The sequence below is a fragment of the Sapajus apella genome, unplaced genomic scaffold, assembly GCF_009761245.1.
Source record: "Sapajus apella isolate SASKATOON/1434 unplaced genomic scaffold, GSC_monkey_1.0 scaffold2, whole genome shotgun sequence".
Taxonomy (NCBI): Eukaryota; Metazoa; Chordata; class Mammalia; order Primates; family Cebidae; genus Sapajus; species Sapajus apella.
The window spans coordinates 67,910,658-67,929,938 of NW_022436942.1; the positions used below are offsets into that span (position 1 = coordinate 67,910,658).

Consider the following 19,281-nt stretch of genomic DNA (forward strand, 5'->3'; position numbering starts at 1 on the left):
GACAGAGGAGCCTGTGGTGTCCCAGTGTGCGTCGGGCACTGGCTGGCACTTCTCACGGGCTGAACTGTCTAACCTGCACCGCCAGCTAGGAGCCCGGGCTACCACTGTCTCATTTCACAGACGAAGAAACAGGCGGAGAGAGGCGGGCCGACTTGCCTAAGATCGCCTGCTGGAAATGAACCCCACTTGGGCCTCTCGGGGACTCAGTGGCTCCGGAAATTGCAATGGGTAGACGACGCTGGAGCACCAGGGACCCCAATCCAGTGGGGACGGTTCCACCCCACCCCACCCGCCCCCACCCCACTCCCCAGCCTCACCTGAAGCACCATCTGCGGTCAGGAGTGCCATCTGAGCTCTTGCCCACGGTGACCATCTCCCCGGAGCGGAAGGCCTTCCTCAGGAACACGGGGAAGGAGCGCTCGATGTCCAGGATGGTGGTGGCCCACTGCGGGGAGGGAGGGTCAGGAGAGACATCGGTGAGCCTCGCAGCCTGCACCTGCCGCTCTGATGGCAGAAATGAAACAACGGGCCGGGGTGGGCCGAGAACTGGGCGTTTAGGCTGCCCCATAGAAACGGGATTTATTAACTCAAATACCCACAGGTGGCAGGCAGGAAAATAAATGGGGGAAACAGGATCAGATGCAGAAAGTCTGCAGCCCAAGCCCCAGACGCTTACACACACTCGCCACTCAGTGTGGGAAAAAGGGAGGGGTGGAGACCGGGGCAAACCCAGGAGCAAATGCCCCGTGTAAGGGGGTGGCTGCCAGGCAGGAATGCGGACCCTGCACTGCCTGGGGCTTCCACCTTTTCAAGAAAAGCCAGAAACCTGGATTTTCATAGGGAATCTCCTAATTTTTAAATTGTGCAGGTTTTTTTTTGTTTGTTTTTTGTTTTGTTTTGTTTTTCAATATAATGGTCTGAGGCTGGATGGAGTGGCTCACACCTGTAATCCCAGCACTTTGGGAAGCTGAGCTCAGGAGTTCAAGACCAGCCAGGGCAACATGGTGAAACCCTGTCTCTACAAAAAATACAAAAATTAGCCAGGTGCAGTATGCACACCTTAGTCCCGGCTACTCGGGAGGCTGAAGCCGGAGAATCACAGTGAGCCAAGATCGCACTACTGTGCTGCAGCCCACAGGATGCCCAGTTTGCATCCTGTAATGCCCAGTGGGGAAACTGAGGCCCAGTGAAGTGAGCAATACAGATCAAGGTTAAGAGCAGGCTGGAGCTGTTTCCCTCAGACCCAGTCCTGGGCCTTTTTTCCTCACTGCACTGTTTCCCTGAAATGCAGTCAAGGGAAACATGGGCACTGCATTCCTGGGCCGTGGAGCAGCACTGCTTATTACGACACCAGGTCTTAGGCTGCACCTGGCCTGGGAGGGGTGTGAGCCCAGTGCCTGTCCTTCCAGGACTGCAGAGAAAGCTTCTGGGATGTAAAGGCTGCAGCTCCCCTGGGCCAAGGTGGCCCGCGGCCCCATTGGTTTCTCCTCTATGAGGCACGCTCAGGGTTGCTAGTTAAAGGCCACTGTGAAAACTCAGACATCCCTGCACTGGAGTGGCAGAGCACAAAAGCTGCCCTAGGCTCAGTGTGGAACCCCTGCTGAAACGCTGATGCCCACTGAGCACCTTCTGAGCCAGCGAAAATCACTTGGTCATGTTGAGTGGAGCCAACTATGTCCTGTGAGCTGGACCACAAGGAGAATCTGAGCCCACTGTTGCTGGCCAGGGAAGAAGCTACCTCGAAATCCACTAGGCAGCTCCGGGAAGTCAGCAGCAGCCTCTGACGCCCGTTTTACAGACAGGAAAATGGAGGCAGAATGAGAAGACGTGGCTTGCCCAGAGTGGAAGAGGCCGAGGAAGCGTCTGGTGAGTGTCCTTGGAAGGACAGGGGAGCCAGTGGGGTGGGGTGTGGCAGGGGCACTGAGGCCTCACCTGCAGCTTCCAGATGTGCTTGCTCTCCTTGGAGACCTGGCCCACCGTCTCGCCCATGAGGGCGATGAGCATGTTCAGGAGCAGCACGAACGTGAGGATGATGTAGGTCACCAGCAGGATGATGAATACCACCGGGTACTTGGTGCTGCTCAGCATCTCCAGGTCGCCCATGCCGATGGTAAGCTTGAACAGGTCCAGGAGGAAGGTGCTGAAGGTCTCGCTGTCCCGGCATGATGGGTAAGTGGGCACCGTGCAGTTGGTCTGGTCCTCATTGCACACCTTCATGTTGGCACACGGGTTCAGGAGGGAGACCAGGGCTGTGGGGGGAGCAGAGGGGGCAGTTGCTGAGTATTAGGACACACGCAGAGAGGTGGAAGGAGTCATTCCCATTTGCTGGAGGGGAAAGCTGAGGCCTGGCGAGGGGAGCATGCTGGTCCATGTCACCCTGCACATCAGCCAAGCCACACCAAACCCAGGTCCTCCTGATCCCAAAGCCTTTGACATCTTTGTTCCATACAGTCTTGCTGATAAAGAAGAGGTTCTCTCTCTCTCTCTCTCTTTCTCTCTCTCTCTCTTTCTCTCTCTGTCTCTCTCCTTCTCTTTCTCTCTCTCTCCTTTGTTCTTTCCATAAACTCTTGCAAATAATGAGGAAGCGCGCTCGCTCTCTCTCTCTCTCTCTCTCTCCCTCCCTCTCCCCCCGCCACCTGTCTCTCTCCTTTCTGTCTTTCTTAGATGGGGTCTTGCTATGTTGCCCAGACTGGAGTGCAGTGGCTGCTCACAGGTGCAATCCAACTACTGATCAGCAGGGGAGTTTTGACCTGCTCATTTCCAGCTTGGGACAGTTCACCCCTCCTTACACAACCTGGTGGTTCCCTGCTACCGGGAGGGAAAAGGTTTTCAGGATCTACTCCAGGGAGGGTGTCAGTTTCCCCCCAAAGGACATTTGACAATGTCTAAAGACATGTCTAGTTTTTATGACTGGGGGTGGGGGTGCTACTGGCATCAGGTGGGTGGAAGACAGGGTGCTGCCCAACACCATACAATGCACAGAATGGCCCCCACCACAAAGAATGATCTGGTCTCAAATGTCAATAGTGTTGGAAAGCTGGGCGTGGTGGCTCACGCCTGTAATCCCAGCACTTTGGGAGGCAGCGGCGGGCAGATCACCTGAGGTCAGGAATTCAAGACCAGCCTATCCAACATGGTGAAACCCTGTCTCTACTAAAAATACAAAAATTAGCCAGGCGTGGTGGCACATGCCTGTAATCCCAGCTACTTGGGAGGCTGAGGCAGGAGAGCTGCTTGAGCCCGGGAGATGGAGGTTGCAGTGAGCTGAGATCGTGCCACCACACTCCAGCCTAGCGGACAGAATGAGACTATCTCAAAATAAATAAATAAATAAATGTATTAGGAAATCCTAATGCAGCCTGCCATTCTCAGAGGTCTCGGGGGCTCTGGAATGCCCCTATTCCCAGGGGCAGACTCTCTCTGACAGTTTCCCACTCCACCACCAACCCAGAGAGGAAAAGCGGAAGCTGAAACCAGGCACCATCCTGACTGTCCCTGAATCCGTGTTCTCTACGGGGCCTCTCCTGCTCCAGACATCCCAAACTCATCATGGTTCTTTTCCTACCAAGCGCAGGTGAAGCTTCAGCTTCCTTCAACACAGTTTGGCAGCAGCAACCTGTCCCTAAACCAGCCAGGGAGGGGAGCACGAAGAAGACTCAGCCCCATCAGTCACTGGGGCATAGAACGTCATAGTGCATGCAACCAGGGATTAGAGGAAGCAGATTTCAGCTCATGCGAATGCTCCTCAGTTGTATGGTGACTGGTGAAACACTGTGTTGAGAAGGATTCTGAGACCTTGTCTGGACTCATCAGAAAAATGGTTCTGTGATCCATTAGTACTGTCTGCCATGGGCACCAAAGTGTGGGAAAAGCAGCCTGTGTGCCCTGTTTCTATCGTGTCAGCTTCAGAACCGAGGTCTAGTGCACCTTAGAAGCCCTGCGACCGAACCGACCACGGAGCTGCTGCCCTAACCCTTGTTTCTCCTCAGTTTCAGTAACTAGGACTGCAGTAGGGCTGGATCCCTGACCTGAATCCCAAACCGATGTTGCACCCTTGACACCGTCTAGTTTTTCCAGTGCGATCCCTGGGAGGGGAAAGCTGTGCCCCGTCCCTATCTCCACCGTGAAAACTATAATTCCATTTCCCCACAATAATCCACAGAGAGCCTTGGCCACCATCTTAGGTTAAAATATCAGCAGCATCAGATTCCCGTGCCAGGTCCATTCCCAGATAAACCTGCTCAGATGTGAATGTCGCCGGGTCCCACCCAAGTTGGCCACTCCCCTTTGGATGCTGGGCATTGATGTCAGATCACTCACCCCTCAGGGACCAGCCTAAGGACTTGGTCAGTTTCTCCAGCCCTGGTCCCTGGCACAGCCCCATGGGCGGTGCCACTGAGGTCACAGAATGCTTCCAAGTGACATCATGATATCACGGAGAAGGTGTATCAAAGGTAGCTGATGTTGGCTTAAAAAAATACCTGGGCTGGTAGTTTCATTATTAAATTTTCTCTTCCATGTATCCATATCCCTTCAATGTGGCTTTACAGCTTCTCCCACCAAGAAGTGGAGTCTAGACTAGATGCGGTGGCTCACGCCTGTAATCCCATGCTTTGGGAGGCTGAGGCAGGAAGACTGCTTGAGCCCAGGAGTTCAAGACCAGCCTGGGCAACATAGCAAGACCCTGTCTTGACCAAAAATAATGATGAAAAAAAAAAGTGGCGTCTATTTCCCCATCCTTCGAATTGAGGTTGGCCTTGTGACTTGCTTTGGCCAACAGAGTAAGGGCAGCAGTGATGCCATGCCAGGAGGCGTCCTTGAACGCTTCCACTCACGTTCTTGGAAACCTAAGGCCAGCATGTGGACAGGCTCAAGCTAGCTGGCCAGAGATGAGCGACCATGTGGAAGATAGCAAAGCCCTCTAACCAGTGCATACTAGCTAGACCGGTCAGCCAGCAACGGGCCTGCCAGCTGACCACAGGCACAAGAGCCTGTCGGGACCGGCCAAACCTGGCCCAGGGCAGCACGGCCACCCAGCTCACCCACTGACTCATAAGCAATAATAAATTGGCCAGGCACGGTGACTCACGCCTGTAATCCCAGCACTTTGGGAAGCCAAGACGGGAGGATCACTTGAGGCCAGGAGTTTAAGAGCAGCCTGGCCGATGTGGTGAAACCCCATCTCTACCCAAAATACAAAACTTAGCCGTGTGTGATGGCACATGCCTGTAATCCCAGCTACTGGAGAGGCTGAGGCAAGAGAATTGCTTGAACCCAGAAGGCAGAGGTTGCAGCGAGCCGAGAGCACCACTGCCCTCCGGGCTGGGTGACAGAGTGAGACTTTGCCACAAAAAAACAAACAATAGTAATAATAGTAATACGTGGGTGCTATTTTAAGCCACTAAGCTTTAGGTGGCTTCCTCTGTAGCAGCAGCAGATACTCCGGTTTTACCATTCACTAGCTTTTTTTGGCGGAGGAAGGACAGAATCTCGCTGTGTTGCCCAGGCTGGAGTTCAGTGGTACCATCTTGGCTCACTGCAACCTCCACCTCCTGGGTTCAAGTGATTCTCGTGCCTCAGCCTCCCGAGTAGCCAGGACTATAGGTCTGCGCCACCATGCCTGGCTAATTTTTGTATTTTTTGGTTTTCGCCATGTTGGCCACACTGGTCTCAAACTCCTGCCCTCAGGTGATCCGCCCGCCTCAGCCTCCCAAAGTGCCGGGATTACAGGGTGAGCCGCTGCACTCGGCCACCATTCACTGGCTTTTGAACTTGTGCTGGTTATTTAACCCTCCAGAGCCTAGTTTCCTTTTCTACAAGAGGGGATAATAGAGACACTTAGCTTGCAGGCTTGTGGAGGCAAGGACGGACGTAGTCCAGTTCCTGGCATACTAATAAGAACTCGGGGGCCGTGCGGTGGCTCATGCCTGCAATCTCAGCATTTTGGGAAGCTGAGGTGCGCAGATCACCTGAGGTCAGGAGTTCAAGACCAGCCTGGCCAACGTGGTGAAATCCTGTCTCTACTACAAATATAAAAATTAGCTGGGCGTGGCAGCAGGTGCCTGTAATCCCAGCTACTTGGGAGACTGAGGCAGGAGAATTGCTTGAACCTGCAAGGCAGAGGTTGCAGTGAGCTGAGATCATGCCATTGTACTGCAGCCTGGGTGACCGAGTAAAACTCCATTAAAAAAAAAGAACTCAGCAAGGCTGCTATTGTCCCCAGTCCATCATGGCTACTGTTCCCGTCCTTGCACCACCCCTGTCAGGCCCACCTGAGCACCCAGAGCTCACCTGAGGCATAGCCGATCATGAAGAGCAAGTAGACGAGCAGGAAGCGGAAAAGGTCCTTGAAGAGGATCTAAAGACCCCAGCGGGATTATGGAGGCAAAGAGGAGACACGTGGTTTCTCACTTTCTCCATTCCTCCATCTCCACTCTGGCCCAACCCCAATGTCCAGACCATGCCTCCTGCCCCCGCGGTACCCAGCATCCTCAGGTCTGCAGGTGCATAAGGTGTGCATGAGGTATGTGTGGCCCCCTCGAGGGACGCACGAGTCCAGAGGGTCCCCCCAGCTCGTACCTTCTGGATCATGATGCTATAGGTCCCCGTCAGCTTCAGCCCACGGGTGAAGTAAAGGGCATTCATCCAGCCCAGGACCAGGGCAAAGACCATCACGGCCAGGTAGGCCTCAATCCCGGACAGGTAGAGGGCTGCAGAGACTATCACCAGCACGGAGTAGATGAAGCTGCAGCGCAGCAGAGACCACAGAAGAGGCCAGAGGGGAGGGGACGATGAGCTCTGGAGGGGGAGACATGCCCCCAGCCCTCCAGGGTATCAGGACTACCCAATGCCTTCTGGACCCCCAGAAAAGAAACCAAACGGATTAGCAGGGTTCCCCAGCATTCTGTTAACAAGAACACTTAATTAACTGGCAATTAATCCTGAGGCCCCACAAGATCCCGAAGTGGCGCCCCTTGGAATTGCTAAAGAAAGATTTAGCAGTGTTCAGTGGGGATTTTGCGGCTAAGTAAATTTCATTGTTCTCCAACTCTGCAAGAAATGCAGAAGAGGTAACACGCACAATAACTCTCTCATCCTGTGTCCCAAGCATACATCATTAATCAATCCCAACTCTTTCCCACTAAACACAGACGCAGGTGCAAAATTCTTAACATGGCACTTCGGGCAAACATTAGCAATCATTCACCAGCATAAGAGGTTAAAATTAATTCTATCCATGGTGTATAATTCTACCCATATGTATATCTATGGTGTCTATCCCTAGCAATCAGAATTTTTCTTTAACCAGAAGACTCTATTGTTTGTGGCTTTGTCCTGACTTTGGGTTAAAGCTGCCCAAGTTGGGTGCTTTCGCTTCTGATAGAATCACCTCTTTCCTGAATCTGGATGACCTAGCCCCCCCAACCCCACCTTCCTCACCCAGAAGCTGCCGGCCCAGGGACCTCTACTCACTACAGCAGCTGGAAGGAGCCATCGATGAAGAGAGAATTCACTCCAGGGCATTTCTTCATGAACAAGTCTTTGATCTGGAAGACAGAGGGGGCACATGAAAGGGGTGGGGCCAGCAGGAGAGGAGAGGGGAGAGGAGACAGAGAAAGGGATAGAAGAGAGGGAGGCAGAGGCTGGTGCAGAGAAAAGACAGAAAAGGAGAAAAAGCAAAGACGGAGAACATGGGGTTGAAGGAGGTAGAAGAGAAAGGGGAAAATAAAGGGAGGAAGGGAAGGACCATTTGGAGGAGAGAGAAGAGGGAGAGAAAAGATACGCAGGAAGAGAATAGGAAGGCTGGCAGGGTGGGGGCACAGGGGCCAGGCACTCACGTTGGTGAAGAAGAACAGAACCCCAGTGAAGAGCGTAATGACCTCGCCAGCTAGCCGCAGGTAGTCCACTGTGGTGCGGTAAGGGTACGGCGGCTGGGGAGCAGCAAGGGCGCACAGGTCCTCACCCAGCCCCTCCGACACCTGGCCCCTGATCCAGATGTTCCCCCAGGCCCGAAACATCTGGATCCCATGGAGCCCTCTCCATCACTCTCTTTCTCCTGAGTCTCCCTCTTCCCAGCTCAGGGCCACCCCGGGATGTTAGAGGGCACCTCCCCAACTTGTTCCTAAGCCTCCATTTCCTCTTACAGGGGATCAAAGGAATGAGGTTGTGCCCCAGTCCTCAGTGACTCAGCCCAGTGCCTACCCCAGCCCCTGCCCGGTCCCCGGGCACTCACTGTGCCCTCCAGTGGCTGGTAGTAGGCGGTGAGGGTGAAGATGACCATGGCGCACAGGTAGGAGACCACGTTGATGTAGAAGGAGACAGCCCCGAACTTGCGCCACTTGTCCCGCAGCAGTTCATTGATGGGCTCCACAGCCAGCATCTCATGGCGGTTCTGTGAGAGGCAGGGTGGTTGGGGGCTGCCTTCCCGAGGTGAGGGTCCAGGCAGGCTGCCTCGGCTGTGCCTCCCGCCACCTCCCACCCCAACAGTGCTTTCTCTTTCTGTTCATTCCTCAGCTGCCTTCGAGGATTCACAGGGAACCGGACGGACACTGAAAATCAGCCCCAAGCTCCTGCGCTCAGCGTTTGAGATTCTGCCCAATTGTGCCTCGATGTACCTTTCTACCCTATTTTAGCATCACAGGGCTCAGAACTGGAAAGTCCCTTAAAAGACATTTGTTTCCAGGCTGGGCGCAGTGGCTCACGCCTGTAATCCCAGCACTTTGGGAGGCCAAGGCAGGCAGATCACCTGGGGTCAGGAGTTTGAGACCAGCCTGGCCAATGTGGTGAAATCCCATTTCTACTAAAAATACAAAAACTAGCTGGGCCTGGTGGCGGGCACCTGTAATCCCAGCTACTCCTGAGGCTGAGGCAGGAGAATCACTTGAACCTGGGAGGCAGAGGTTGCAGATTCCAGCCTGGGCGACAGAGTGAGACTCCATCTCAAAAAAAAAAAAAAAAAAAAAAAGACATGTATTCTCATGGTTCCCAAACTCCAATCTGTGGATAGACCAAGCTGCTGGCAAAATCATCTATATAGCTGCCTACAAGTATAAATACTGGCCTCCATCCTCAGGAATTCTGATTCAGAGAGAAGGATTGGGAAATTTAGCTGAAAAATGATAAATGACTGACTCACCACCATTCTCCAATTCTGAACCCAGGGCAGACATCAATAATTGAGCCCTGCACAATCATATTTATACAGTTCCCTGGATAGACACTACCAATCAATCAGTTTGCAGCGGAGATGCTAAACCTCCTGCCACCACTAATGTAAATCAAGTTGGTCACTAATTCAAAAGATGAGGCAAAGGAGGTCTTGCAATGAAGCCAAGCTCACAGGCCCAGTAAGCCACAGGGCAAGGCTAGAAGGGAGACCACCTGCACCCAGTCCCCAGCATTTTCTGCTCCATTTGTACAGGTTCCTAGCCCTTGAATGACTTGAGTTTCTCCATAATCATGATTTGTGCAATAACGCAGCCACAGAGAGGCTCTTGTCACGCTATTTCTGATGGTTAAAGGCATAAACAAACCCAAACGACTAACAATAACAGAACGGTTCATTTGAACATGGCATATTTACATGTAGCAACAGAATTACCAAAAAAATTTGAAAGTGCAGAACAATGTTTACAAGATACTAAGTGGGGGGAAAAAAGGTAAAAAAACACTTGTGAGTCTTTTGTTTTTGTTGTTTTTGAGACAGGGTCTCATTCTGACACCCAGGCTGGAGTGCAGTGGCGTGATTTCAGCTCACTGCAGCCTGGACCTCCCCAGGCTCAGGCGATCCCCACACCTGTCTCCCAAGTAGCTGGGACCACAGGCTCGCACCACCAGGCCTAGCTAATTTTTATTTATTTTTGTTGTAGAGACAGGGTTTCACCACATTGCCCAGGCTGGTCTCACACTCCTGGCTTAAAGCAATCCGCCTACTTTGGCCCTCCAAAATGCTGGGATTACAGGCAGAATCCACCATGCCTGGCTAAAAAAAAAAGAGCTTTCAAAAGTCCATATAGCAACCACGAATGCTAATAGCACAATGTTTACTCTGTGCCAGGCCATTCTAAACTTAACCTCAGGTCCTCCCAACAACACCACGGTATATGCACAGTCCTTATCCCCAGGTTACAAACAAGGAAGCTGAGACACAGAGAGGTGGAGCCACTTGTCCTGAGACACACAGCATGTAAATTACAGAGCCAGGATCCCAAGCCAGTCCTATCTGCCCCAAAAGTCCATCTTCCCACAAGCCTTGCTCATTTCCTCACATGCCAGACACTGTTCTGGGCACTTCGCTGGCACCTCCTCTTGCACTCAGCCAACATACTCACCACGTTGGGGCCCAGAGGCCTGGGCTCTCTCCCCCAGCCCAGGCCCACCCAGGGTCCCGTCCCAGCTTGGCCCCTCCTTCCCTGCACCCCATGCCCCGTCCTGATGCCCACCTCAATCTTGCTGTTGTACACCAGGATCTCCAGCACGGAGGCCTCTTCCCCACAAGTGTCCAGGGAGGAGAGGTCATAAAGCGAGGAATACACTGGCCCGTAGGCCCAGTCCTTGAACTTGCGGGACAGGTGCCGTGTGTCCTCATCCGTCACCTCCCGCCGGATGATGTGCTGAAAGATCTGCACAGGGGGCCAGGAGGGTCAGGGTCTCACACTGGAGAGGCCCCCTGGGCTGAGCCCAGCTCAGCACGCACGTGACGCCTCCCCAGAAAACAGCTGAGTCCCGGCTGCTGGAGGACCCCTTCCTCATCTTGCTAATTCTTGCTCTTATTGTCTTGGTTTACAGATAGGGCGTGGAGGCTGGGAAAAACGAAGGGCATTCCAGAAGCCACATAACCAGTCAGCTGGAGCCAGACGGGACTTGGCCGAGCCTTCACCATCTTAATTGTAATGAATATCTTCCTCATGCCTTTAAAATAGCAATGAGCCCATCTTAATAATATGTGAATTATAATGCTGCCAATCATCTGCGGTCCTGCCTGTTATCACTCCTCCTTCCCTGGCTTACACACAGGGAGGCTGAGGCACAGAGAGGAGGTGGGAGTTGACCAAGGTCATGCAGTTTCATAGGGCAAAGTTAGGATTTGGGGTTTGTATTTGTTTTGAGACGGAGTCTTGCTCTGTCACTGAGGCTGGAGTGTGGTGGCGCAATCTCGGCTCACGGCAACCTCCACCTCCCAGGTTCAAGTGATTCTCCTGCCTCAGCCTCCCGAGTAGCTGGGATAACAGGCGCTCCCCACCACACCCAGCTAATATTTTTGTATTTTTAGTAGGGATAGGGTTTCAGTATGTTGGCCAGGCTGGTCTCAAACTCCTGACCTCTGGTGATCCACCTACCTCAGCCTCCCAAAGTGTTGGGATTACAGGCATGAGCCACCATGCCCGGCCAGGATTTTGGGGGTTTTTCTGAAACAGGATCTGGCTCTGTTGCCCAGGCTGGAGTGCAGTGGCACTATCACAGCTCACCGCAGCCTCAACCTCCTTGGCTCAAGTGATCCTCCTGCCTCAGCCTCCCAAGTAGCTGGAACCAAAGGCAGATGCTGCTGTGCCTGGCTAATTCGTTTTTATTTTTTGTAGAGATGAGGTCTCACTATATTGCCCAGGCTGGTCTCAAACTCCTGGGCTCAAGCGATCCTCCCATGTCAGCCTCCCAAAGTGCTAGGATTATAGACATGAGCCACTGAGTCCGGCTGAAGTCAGGATTTAAACCAGAGCCTTTATACTGCCTCAGGACCCTGGTATAATTGCAATTTTAGTAATTTTTGCAACATTTTTATTTTTATTTTTATTTTTTGTTTGTTTATTTTTATTTGAGATCTTACTATGTTGCCCGGGCTGGACTTAAACGATCCTCCCACCTCAGCCTCCCAACTAGCTGGCACTACAGACATGTGCCACCATGCCCGTCAGGCGATATTCCCCACCCCCCATTCACTGAGCATTTACTGCCTCTCCCCATCTCCTCCCTAAGAGCCTTATGTGGATCACCTCATTTAACTGCCATGACACTACACCAGAGGGCACTCTTATATCCCCATTTTACAGACAAGGAAACTGAGGCACAGAAAAGGGAGACGCGAAAGGAATAGAAGAGAGGGAGGCAGAGGCTGGTCATTGAGGTCACACACTGGGAAGTGGGAGGGCCGGGGTGGACAGGTCTCCTCCCTCTAGGTAACTCCAGACTTGGTTCCCAATCACGGCGATGCTGCCCCCCAGGAGACAATTCAGCAATGGCCTGGAGATATTTTTGGTGGTCACAAGTGTAAGGGGAGGTGCTCTTGGCATCCGGTGGGTAGAGGCTGGGATGCAGCTCATCATCCGGCAAAATAACAGTCCAAAATAACCATTCTGAAGCTGAGAAACCCTTCAGGCCCCATGCCGTGTGGCCCAGAGAGGGAAAGGAACTGGCGCAGGGCCACTCAGCAGCTTCGAAGCTGGGACCACTGCTGGGCCAGGGCCCTGGGACTCAGTTTCCTATCAGTGGCTCATTCTGGCTGGTGAGGGTGGAGTGGTGAATATCCTGTAGGGTGACATAAATCGAGAGGCTCGAGAATGAAGCTAAGAAGCTTGGCTGGACACTAGAGAGCCACAGCAGGTTCATGAGCTGGGACATTCGCACACTGGGGTTGGCATGTTGGGAGGTGTGTGCACGTATTAATGATGGGGGGGTATGAGTGGGTGGATCAGCTGTGCCCCCGCCCACACTCACCCCAATCTTGCCCGTCTTGGCAGCCATCATGAGGGGCGAGAGGCCGTCGTTGTTGAGCACGGCCTCCAGGTTGCTGTCGGGGAAGAGGCGGGCGCACTTGAGCAGCAGCAGGTCGTACATCTTGGTAACGAACTTGGTGTTCTCCCGCGTGTTGTCGGCGATGGCCACCAGCGCATGCAGCACCGTGCTGCCGCGCGAGTCCTGCCGCCGCATGTCCGCCTTCTTGTGCGGGTTCTCCGTCAGGTAGTTGACGATGTGCGGCTGGTTGGTGCAGGCAGCCAGCGACAGGGGCAGCTCACCTGCGGGCCAGGGTTGGGGGGGGAGGTCAGCGAAGGGGGCCTGGGGTGGGGCTCTGCCTGCAGACGCTCTCGGGGCAGACACCGTGGCACTCTGAGGGTGACGATGGAGACAGTACCAGCAGCGGACATGAACTGCAAGTTTCTCTGGGTGATGCCAGGGAGATGGGGGGTAGCTAGTTAAGGGCACAGGCATGCTACTTGGAGGCTATGAGGGACTGGACACATCCAATGACGGAATTCTTTTTTTCTTTTTTCTTTTTCTGAGATGGAGTCTCACTCTGTCATCTAGGCTGGAGTGCAGTGGTGCGATCTCAGCTCACTGCAACCTCCACCTCCTGGGTTCAAGCGATTCTCGTGCCTCAGTCCCCCGAGTAGCTGGGATTACAGGTGCGTGCGCCACCACACCCAGCTAATTTTTGTATTTTTAGTAGAGACAGGATTTCCCTATGTTGGCTAGGCTGGCCTCAAACTCCTGACCTCAAGTGATCCACCCGCCTCGGCCTTCCAAAGTGCAGGGATTACAAGCATGAGCCACCGTGCCCAGCCGATGATGGAATTCTTTTTTTTTTCTTTTTTTGAGATGGAGTTTTGCTCTTGTTACCCAGGCTGGAGTGCAATGGCACGATCTTGGCTCAACGCAACCACCGCCTCCTGGGTTCAAGCAATTCTCCTGCCTCAGCCTCCCGAGTAGCTGGGATTACAGGCATGTGCCACCATGCCCAGCTAATTTTTGTATTTTTAGTAGAGACGGGGTTTCACCATGTTGACCAGGATGGTCTCGATCTCTTGACCTTGTGATCCACCTGCCTCGGCCTCCCAAAGTGCAGGGATTACAGGTGTGAGCTACCGCACCCGGCCTCCGATGATGGAATTCTTTGTGTGATTTTTGTCCCTGAGCTGCACATAAGGAGTGCCTTTAAGTAGGGGCAAAATTCAAACTATTTCATGAGTCCAGTGGTGACGATAGCAGTGGTGGACTTTGGGCCTGGTGATGAGAGCACTGGTCCCAACATAAACCAGATAAAAGGGCACAGACAACACAGAGCTGGGCGCTGACATCACAGCCCAAGGGCCTCTCGTGATTCCCACCACACAGCTGGGGAGGCTCAGAGAAGTGAGGTCACATGCCTGGAAAGGGCAGAGTGAGGATTTGGCTTTTGTTGTTGTTTTCTTTTTGCTTTTTAAAGACAGGATCTTGCTCTGTCGCCCAGGCTGGAGTGCAGTGGTGCAATCACGGCTTACTGCAGCCTCAAACTCTTGGGTTCAAGTGATCCTCCATCCTCGGCCTCCCGAGCAGCTGGGACCACAAGTACATGCCACCATGCCATCTAATTTTTTTAAATTTTTTTTCTTTTTTTGAGACAGAGTCTTGTTCTGTCACCTAGGCTGGAGTGCAATGGCGCAATCTTGGCTCACTGCAGCCTCTGCCTCAAATGATTCTCCCACCTCAGCCTCCCAACTAGCTGGGATTACAGGCATCCACCATCATGCCCAGCTAATTTTTGTATTTTTGTAGAGATGGGGTTTCACCATGTTGTTAGCCAGGCTGGTCTTGAACTTCTGACCTCAGGTGACACGCCTGCCTTGTCCTCCCAAAGTGCTAGGATTACAGGCATGAGCCACCACGCCCAGCCATTTTTAAAATTTTTGATAGAGACAGGGTCTTGCTATGTCGCCCAGGCTAGTCTCAAGCGGTCCTCTTGCCTTGACCTCCCAAAGTGCCAGGGTGACAGGTGTGAGCCACGTGCCTGGCTGGAGTAAGGATTTGAATCCAGCTCCATGGTTCCAAGTTCCCCCATGGCACTTACACCTCAAGAGGCCAGGGCCCCGTGACCAAGACTGACACTCTGCCTGTGCCTGTGGCAGAGTGGCCCTGGGTGTCTGGGGGATGGTCAGGGCTGCGGACACCGCCAGTAGCACGCTATATCCCACCATGCCTCTCCAGCGTGCTGTCAGCCCCACCAGGCCTCTCCTTACCGAAGTAGAAGTAGCCCCCCTCATCCTTGGGCTGGAAGAAGCGCCCACGGGCCTGGGCATGGACGTCAGCTCCTTGGGCCACGAGGAGCTCCACATAGTGTTTGCAGCGGCGCTCGATGGCGATGTGCAGGGCCGTCTGACCTGAGGGCAGGGGACAGTCATCCAGGGACCTGGCGGAGCAGAGACCCAGCCAGGCTTGCTGGGGGTGGGTGTGGGGTGCAGGATATAGAAACTGAGGTGGAGGATGCAGGTAGAGTCCTGCCCAGCAACACCCAAGGGCAGCAAATCGGGCCCTCAGATATTCCCCAGGACACATCACAGAAGCAAAATCTCAAGCCCAAAGGACACCCAGTGTGTGGAATCCTGAAGGTGAGAACTTTTAAGATTCAGGAGTTTGAGGCAAGTCTGGACAACACAGGAGAGATTTTAAAAATTAACTGGGCTTGGTGACTTACACCTGTGGTCCCAGCTACTCAGGAGGCGGAGGCAGGAGGATTGCTTAAGCCTAGCAGTTCAATACCAGCCTGGCCAACTGATACAGTTTGGCTCTGTGTCCGCATCTAAATCTCACCTTGTAGTTCCCATAATCCCCGTGTGTTATGGGAGGGACCCCGTGAAAGGTAATTTAATTACGGGGGCAGTTACCCTCATGTTGTTTTGGTGATAGTGAGTGAGTTCTCAAGAGAGCTGATGATTCTAGAAGGGGCTTTTCCCCATTTCGCTCCACACTTCTCCTTCCTACCACCACGTGAAGAAGGACGTTTGCTTCCTGCTTCTGCCATGATGGTAAGTTTCCTGATGCACCCCAGCCCTGAGGAGCTGTGAGTCAATTAAACCTCTTTCCTTTATAAATTATCCAATTTTGGGCAGTTCTTTAGAGCAGCATGAGTACAGACTAATACAACAACATAGTGAGACCCCCATCTCTACAGAAATTTTTAAAATTAACCTGGCATGGTGGTCCATGCCAGTGGTCCCAGCTACTTGGGAGGCTGAGGTGGGAGGATCACTTGAGCCCAGGAGGTCAAGACTGCAGTGAGCCACGATCACACCACTGCACTCCAGCTTGGGTGACAGAGTAAGACCCTGTCTCAAATATAAGAAAAAAGAAAAAAATCCTAGAGGAAACAACAGTACCTTGGCCTCCCAGAATTTCTTTTTTTTTTTTTTTTGAGACAGAGTTTTGCTCTCGTTACCCAGGCTGGAGTGCAATGGCGCGATCTCGGCTCACCGCAGCCTCCACCTCCTGGGTTCAGGCAATTCTCCTGCCTCAGCCTCCTGAGTAGCTGGGATTACAGGCACGCGCCACCATGCCCAGCTAATTTTTGTATTTTTAGTAGAGACGGGGTTTCACCATGTTGACCAGGATGGTCTCGATCTCTTGACCTCGTGATCCACCCGCCTCGGCCTCCCAAAGTGCTGGGATTACAGGCGTGAGCCACCGCGCCCGGCCTGGCCTTCCAGAATTTCTAACTCAAGACGTAATATTCATGGATTTTGAATCTTAATATCCAGGCATCTGACGGTCAACTCTGATTTATAGAATCTCAGAATTCAGAACCAGAGAGCTTGGTCCCCTGCTGCTTTTGCCTCTTAGTTTGTGAGCGCAGGACTCACCATCACAGAGCCTCCGAGTCTCTGCCACCACAGCATATTAGGGCCATCCCCAGCTCGTGATCACTAGACTTGCTGCGTCTCAGAACCTTGAAACCTTTTTTTTTTTTTTTTTGAGACAGGGTCTCACTCTGTCACCCAGGCTGGAGTGCAGTGGCACGATCATAGCTCACTGCAGCCTCAACCCTCTGAGCTCAAGTGATCCTCTCACCTCAGCCTCCTGAGTAGCTGGGACCACTGACATGGACGGGTGTGCACCAACAATGCCTGGCTTTTTTGTATCTTTTTTTTTTTTGAGACGAGTCTTGCTCTTGTCACCCAGGCTGGAATGCAATGGTGAAATGGCATGATCTTGGCTCACTGCAACATCCACCTCCCAGGTTCAAGCAATTCTCCTGCCTCAGCCTCCTGACTACCTGGGATTACAGGTGCATGCCACCACGCTCAGCTAATTTTTGTATTTTTAGTAGAGACACGGTTTCACCACATTGTCCAGGCTGGTCTTGAACTCCTGAGCTCATGTGATCTGCCCTCTTTAGTCTCCCAAAGTACTGGGATTACAGGCAAGAGCAACCATGCCCAGTGTAATCTTCTATTCTGAAACTCGAAACAAAGTTGGCAGGGGTAGTTATTGTTCCTTCCTCCATCCATCCAACATCCATCATCCATCCATTCATTCATTCATTCATTCATCAGGTCCTGGGTGCATGCTGGCACTTAGGCCCAGATCAAAGCTCTCGGGGGTAAGACAGGCAAGGGACAGTGTCTCCACCACCCCCATAGCGCCCCTGCCCAGCCCAGGCCCCACCTCGATAGTAGATGTCGCGGAAGGGCGAGTTAATGAACTCCCGCATGTTCCCGGTACGCTCCGCGATGTCCAGCAGCACAGGGATGGTGTCATTGCGGCCGTTGCTCAGGTTCAGCAAGGCCTTGGGCAGGCAGGTCTTCCCAGTGGATGGCTCTAGCGGGAGGGACACACAGGATGAGGTGGTGCTCCAGCCCGTGACCTTGAACTTCTAGGCACCAGGGTACAGAGCACTAGGCAGGGGGTCAGAGGTCCTGTCTGTCAATATCTCCTCTCTGAGCCTGTTCCCTCATCTGTCCACTGGAGACAGATGGCAGCCACTCTCACTGCCTCCAGTGGTGCTGAGAGGGTGCAATAAACTCATGGGGGTAAAAGTACTTTGAAATGTGAGAGGCTGCAGCCTACGGATTGGTGTTTATTTAAATAATCTTATTTGGGAAGATTATTTATTTATTTATTTATTTTTTTGAGAGACAGGGTCTTGCTGTGTCATCCAGTCTCGAGTATAGTGGTACAATCCTAGCTCACTGCAGCCTCCGGTTCCTGGGCTCAAGTGATCCTCCCACCTCAGCCTCCCAAGTAGCAGCTAAGACTACAGGTGTGCACCTCCACGCTCAACTAATTTCTTAATTTCTATTTTTGTAGAGATGGGATCTTACTATGTTACCCAGGCTGGTCTCAGGCTCATGCCCTCAAGTGATCCTCCCACCTCAGCTTCCCAAAGTGCTGGGATTACAGATGTGAGCCACCACACCCAGCCCTGGAAAAGATTTTTAAAAAGTGCTTCATAAACAAGTAAATGGTGAGAATGCTGGGTTGAACAAAGCCAACAGTATGTTCTTCCTATAGGGCCTCTCAGAGCCTTTCACACAGGGACTGTGAACCTCTAAAAGCAAGACACACTAGGCGGCGTTCACCCACCTGCAGAACATAGAATCCTTTTCCCATGAAGCATTTACACTGGTGCCCCTAGAAGGGGATGGAGGGGTGCAGCATTCCCCGAAGTGTGGGACTGCGTGCCACAGTGGATGTGAACGGACCTTGGGAGAGGCAGGAGAGAATCTTGGGGATTCCAGGGGTGCAACAGTAACACTGAAGGTTTCATCCACCGTCAAATCCCTCTCATGAAGTCAGCTATCCGTTTGGTACTAGCCGGTCCTTAACGCCTCTCACTAACATTTGCTGATGTTGCTGATGTCTCTTTGCAAGTTTCGTTCTATTGTAGCTATTTTTATGGTTACCTGAGTTGATTTATATCTCAGAGGAGTGAGCCGAAAACTCCCCTGTGAATCAGGGACAGGGCAAAATCATGCCAGGGGCTCTGGAATGGCCAGAGGGTGGAAGATGCAGGTGTGGGTTGAAGTGCCCATTCTGAAGCCAGATGCCTTGGGTTTGAGTCCTGGCTTTGCTCCCCACAGCTGTATGACCACTTCTCTGCTTAGTGTCCTTTCTGGCTAAATTAAAGCTATGAAGGGAGATTGAGGAGCTTAATCAGTATTTGATCAGCCCAGTACCAGGCAGATAGGAGGCTGGGATAAATATTACTGTTGCTGTCATTATTTCATGAGAGGGGATTTAGGAACCATCTCCCCAAATGCCGGGAATCGGTGGGAGAGCCTCACAGAGACCTGAATTCTAGTCTCGGCCCTTCCAGGGGCAGGGTTGATTGGGACAAGCCTTGTTCCCTGTTGCTTTCCCGCTGTCCACCTGGCGCCCAGCTCAGAGGCAACACCAGCTAACTATTTCTTAAATGAATAACTGACTCCTGCTCCCCAACTGTGGAAGCCAGGGAATGCCTCCTTCATCCATCCATCCATCCATCCATCCATCCATCATCCATCCATCCATCATCCATCCATCATCCATCCATCCATC

At 52.6% G+C, this 19,281-nt stretch overlaps 1 protein-coding gene across 3 annotated transcripts in view; it reads right to left on the reverse strand.

Moving 5' to 3' along the window:
• Positions 1-19,281, reverse strand: part of TRPV4 (transient receptor potential cation channel subfamily V member 4) — a 50,915-nt gene that overhangs the window by 2,405 nt on the left and 29,229 nt on the right. For 2 of the 3 annotated variants that reach the window (XM_032301175.1, XM_032301162.1), the window contains 11 exons: positions 17,410-17,562; positions 14,988-15,128; positions 12,712-13,010; positions 10,443-10,622; positions 8,234-8,392; positions 7,839-7,931; positions 7,474-7,547; positions 6,580-6,745; positions 6,292-6,358; positions 1,933-2,249; positions 318-445 (listed from right to left, as the gene is read on the reverse strand). In XM_032301175.1, the coding sequence (XP_032157066.1) occupies positions 318-445; positions 1,933-2,249; positions 6,292-6,358; positions 6,580-6,745; positions 7,474-7,547; positions 7,839-7,931; positions 8,234-8,392; positions 10,443-10,622; positions 12,712-13,010; positions 14,988-15,128; positions 17,410-17,562 (1,777 nt within the window). The remainder of the gene's footprint in view (positions 1-317; positions 446-1,932; positions 2,250-6,291; positions 6,359-6,579; positions 6,746-7,473; positions 7,548-7,838; positions 7,932-8,233; positions 8,393-10,442; positions 10,623-12,711; positions 13,011-14,987; positions 15,129-17,409; positions 17,563-19,281) is intronic. The other variant, XM_032301167.1, reaches the window with a different exon arrangement.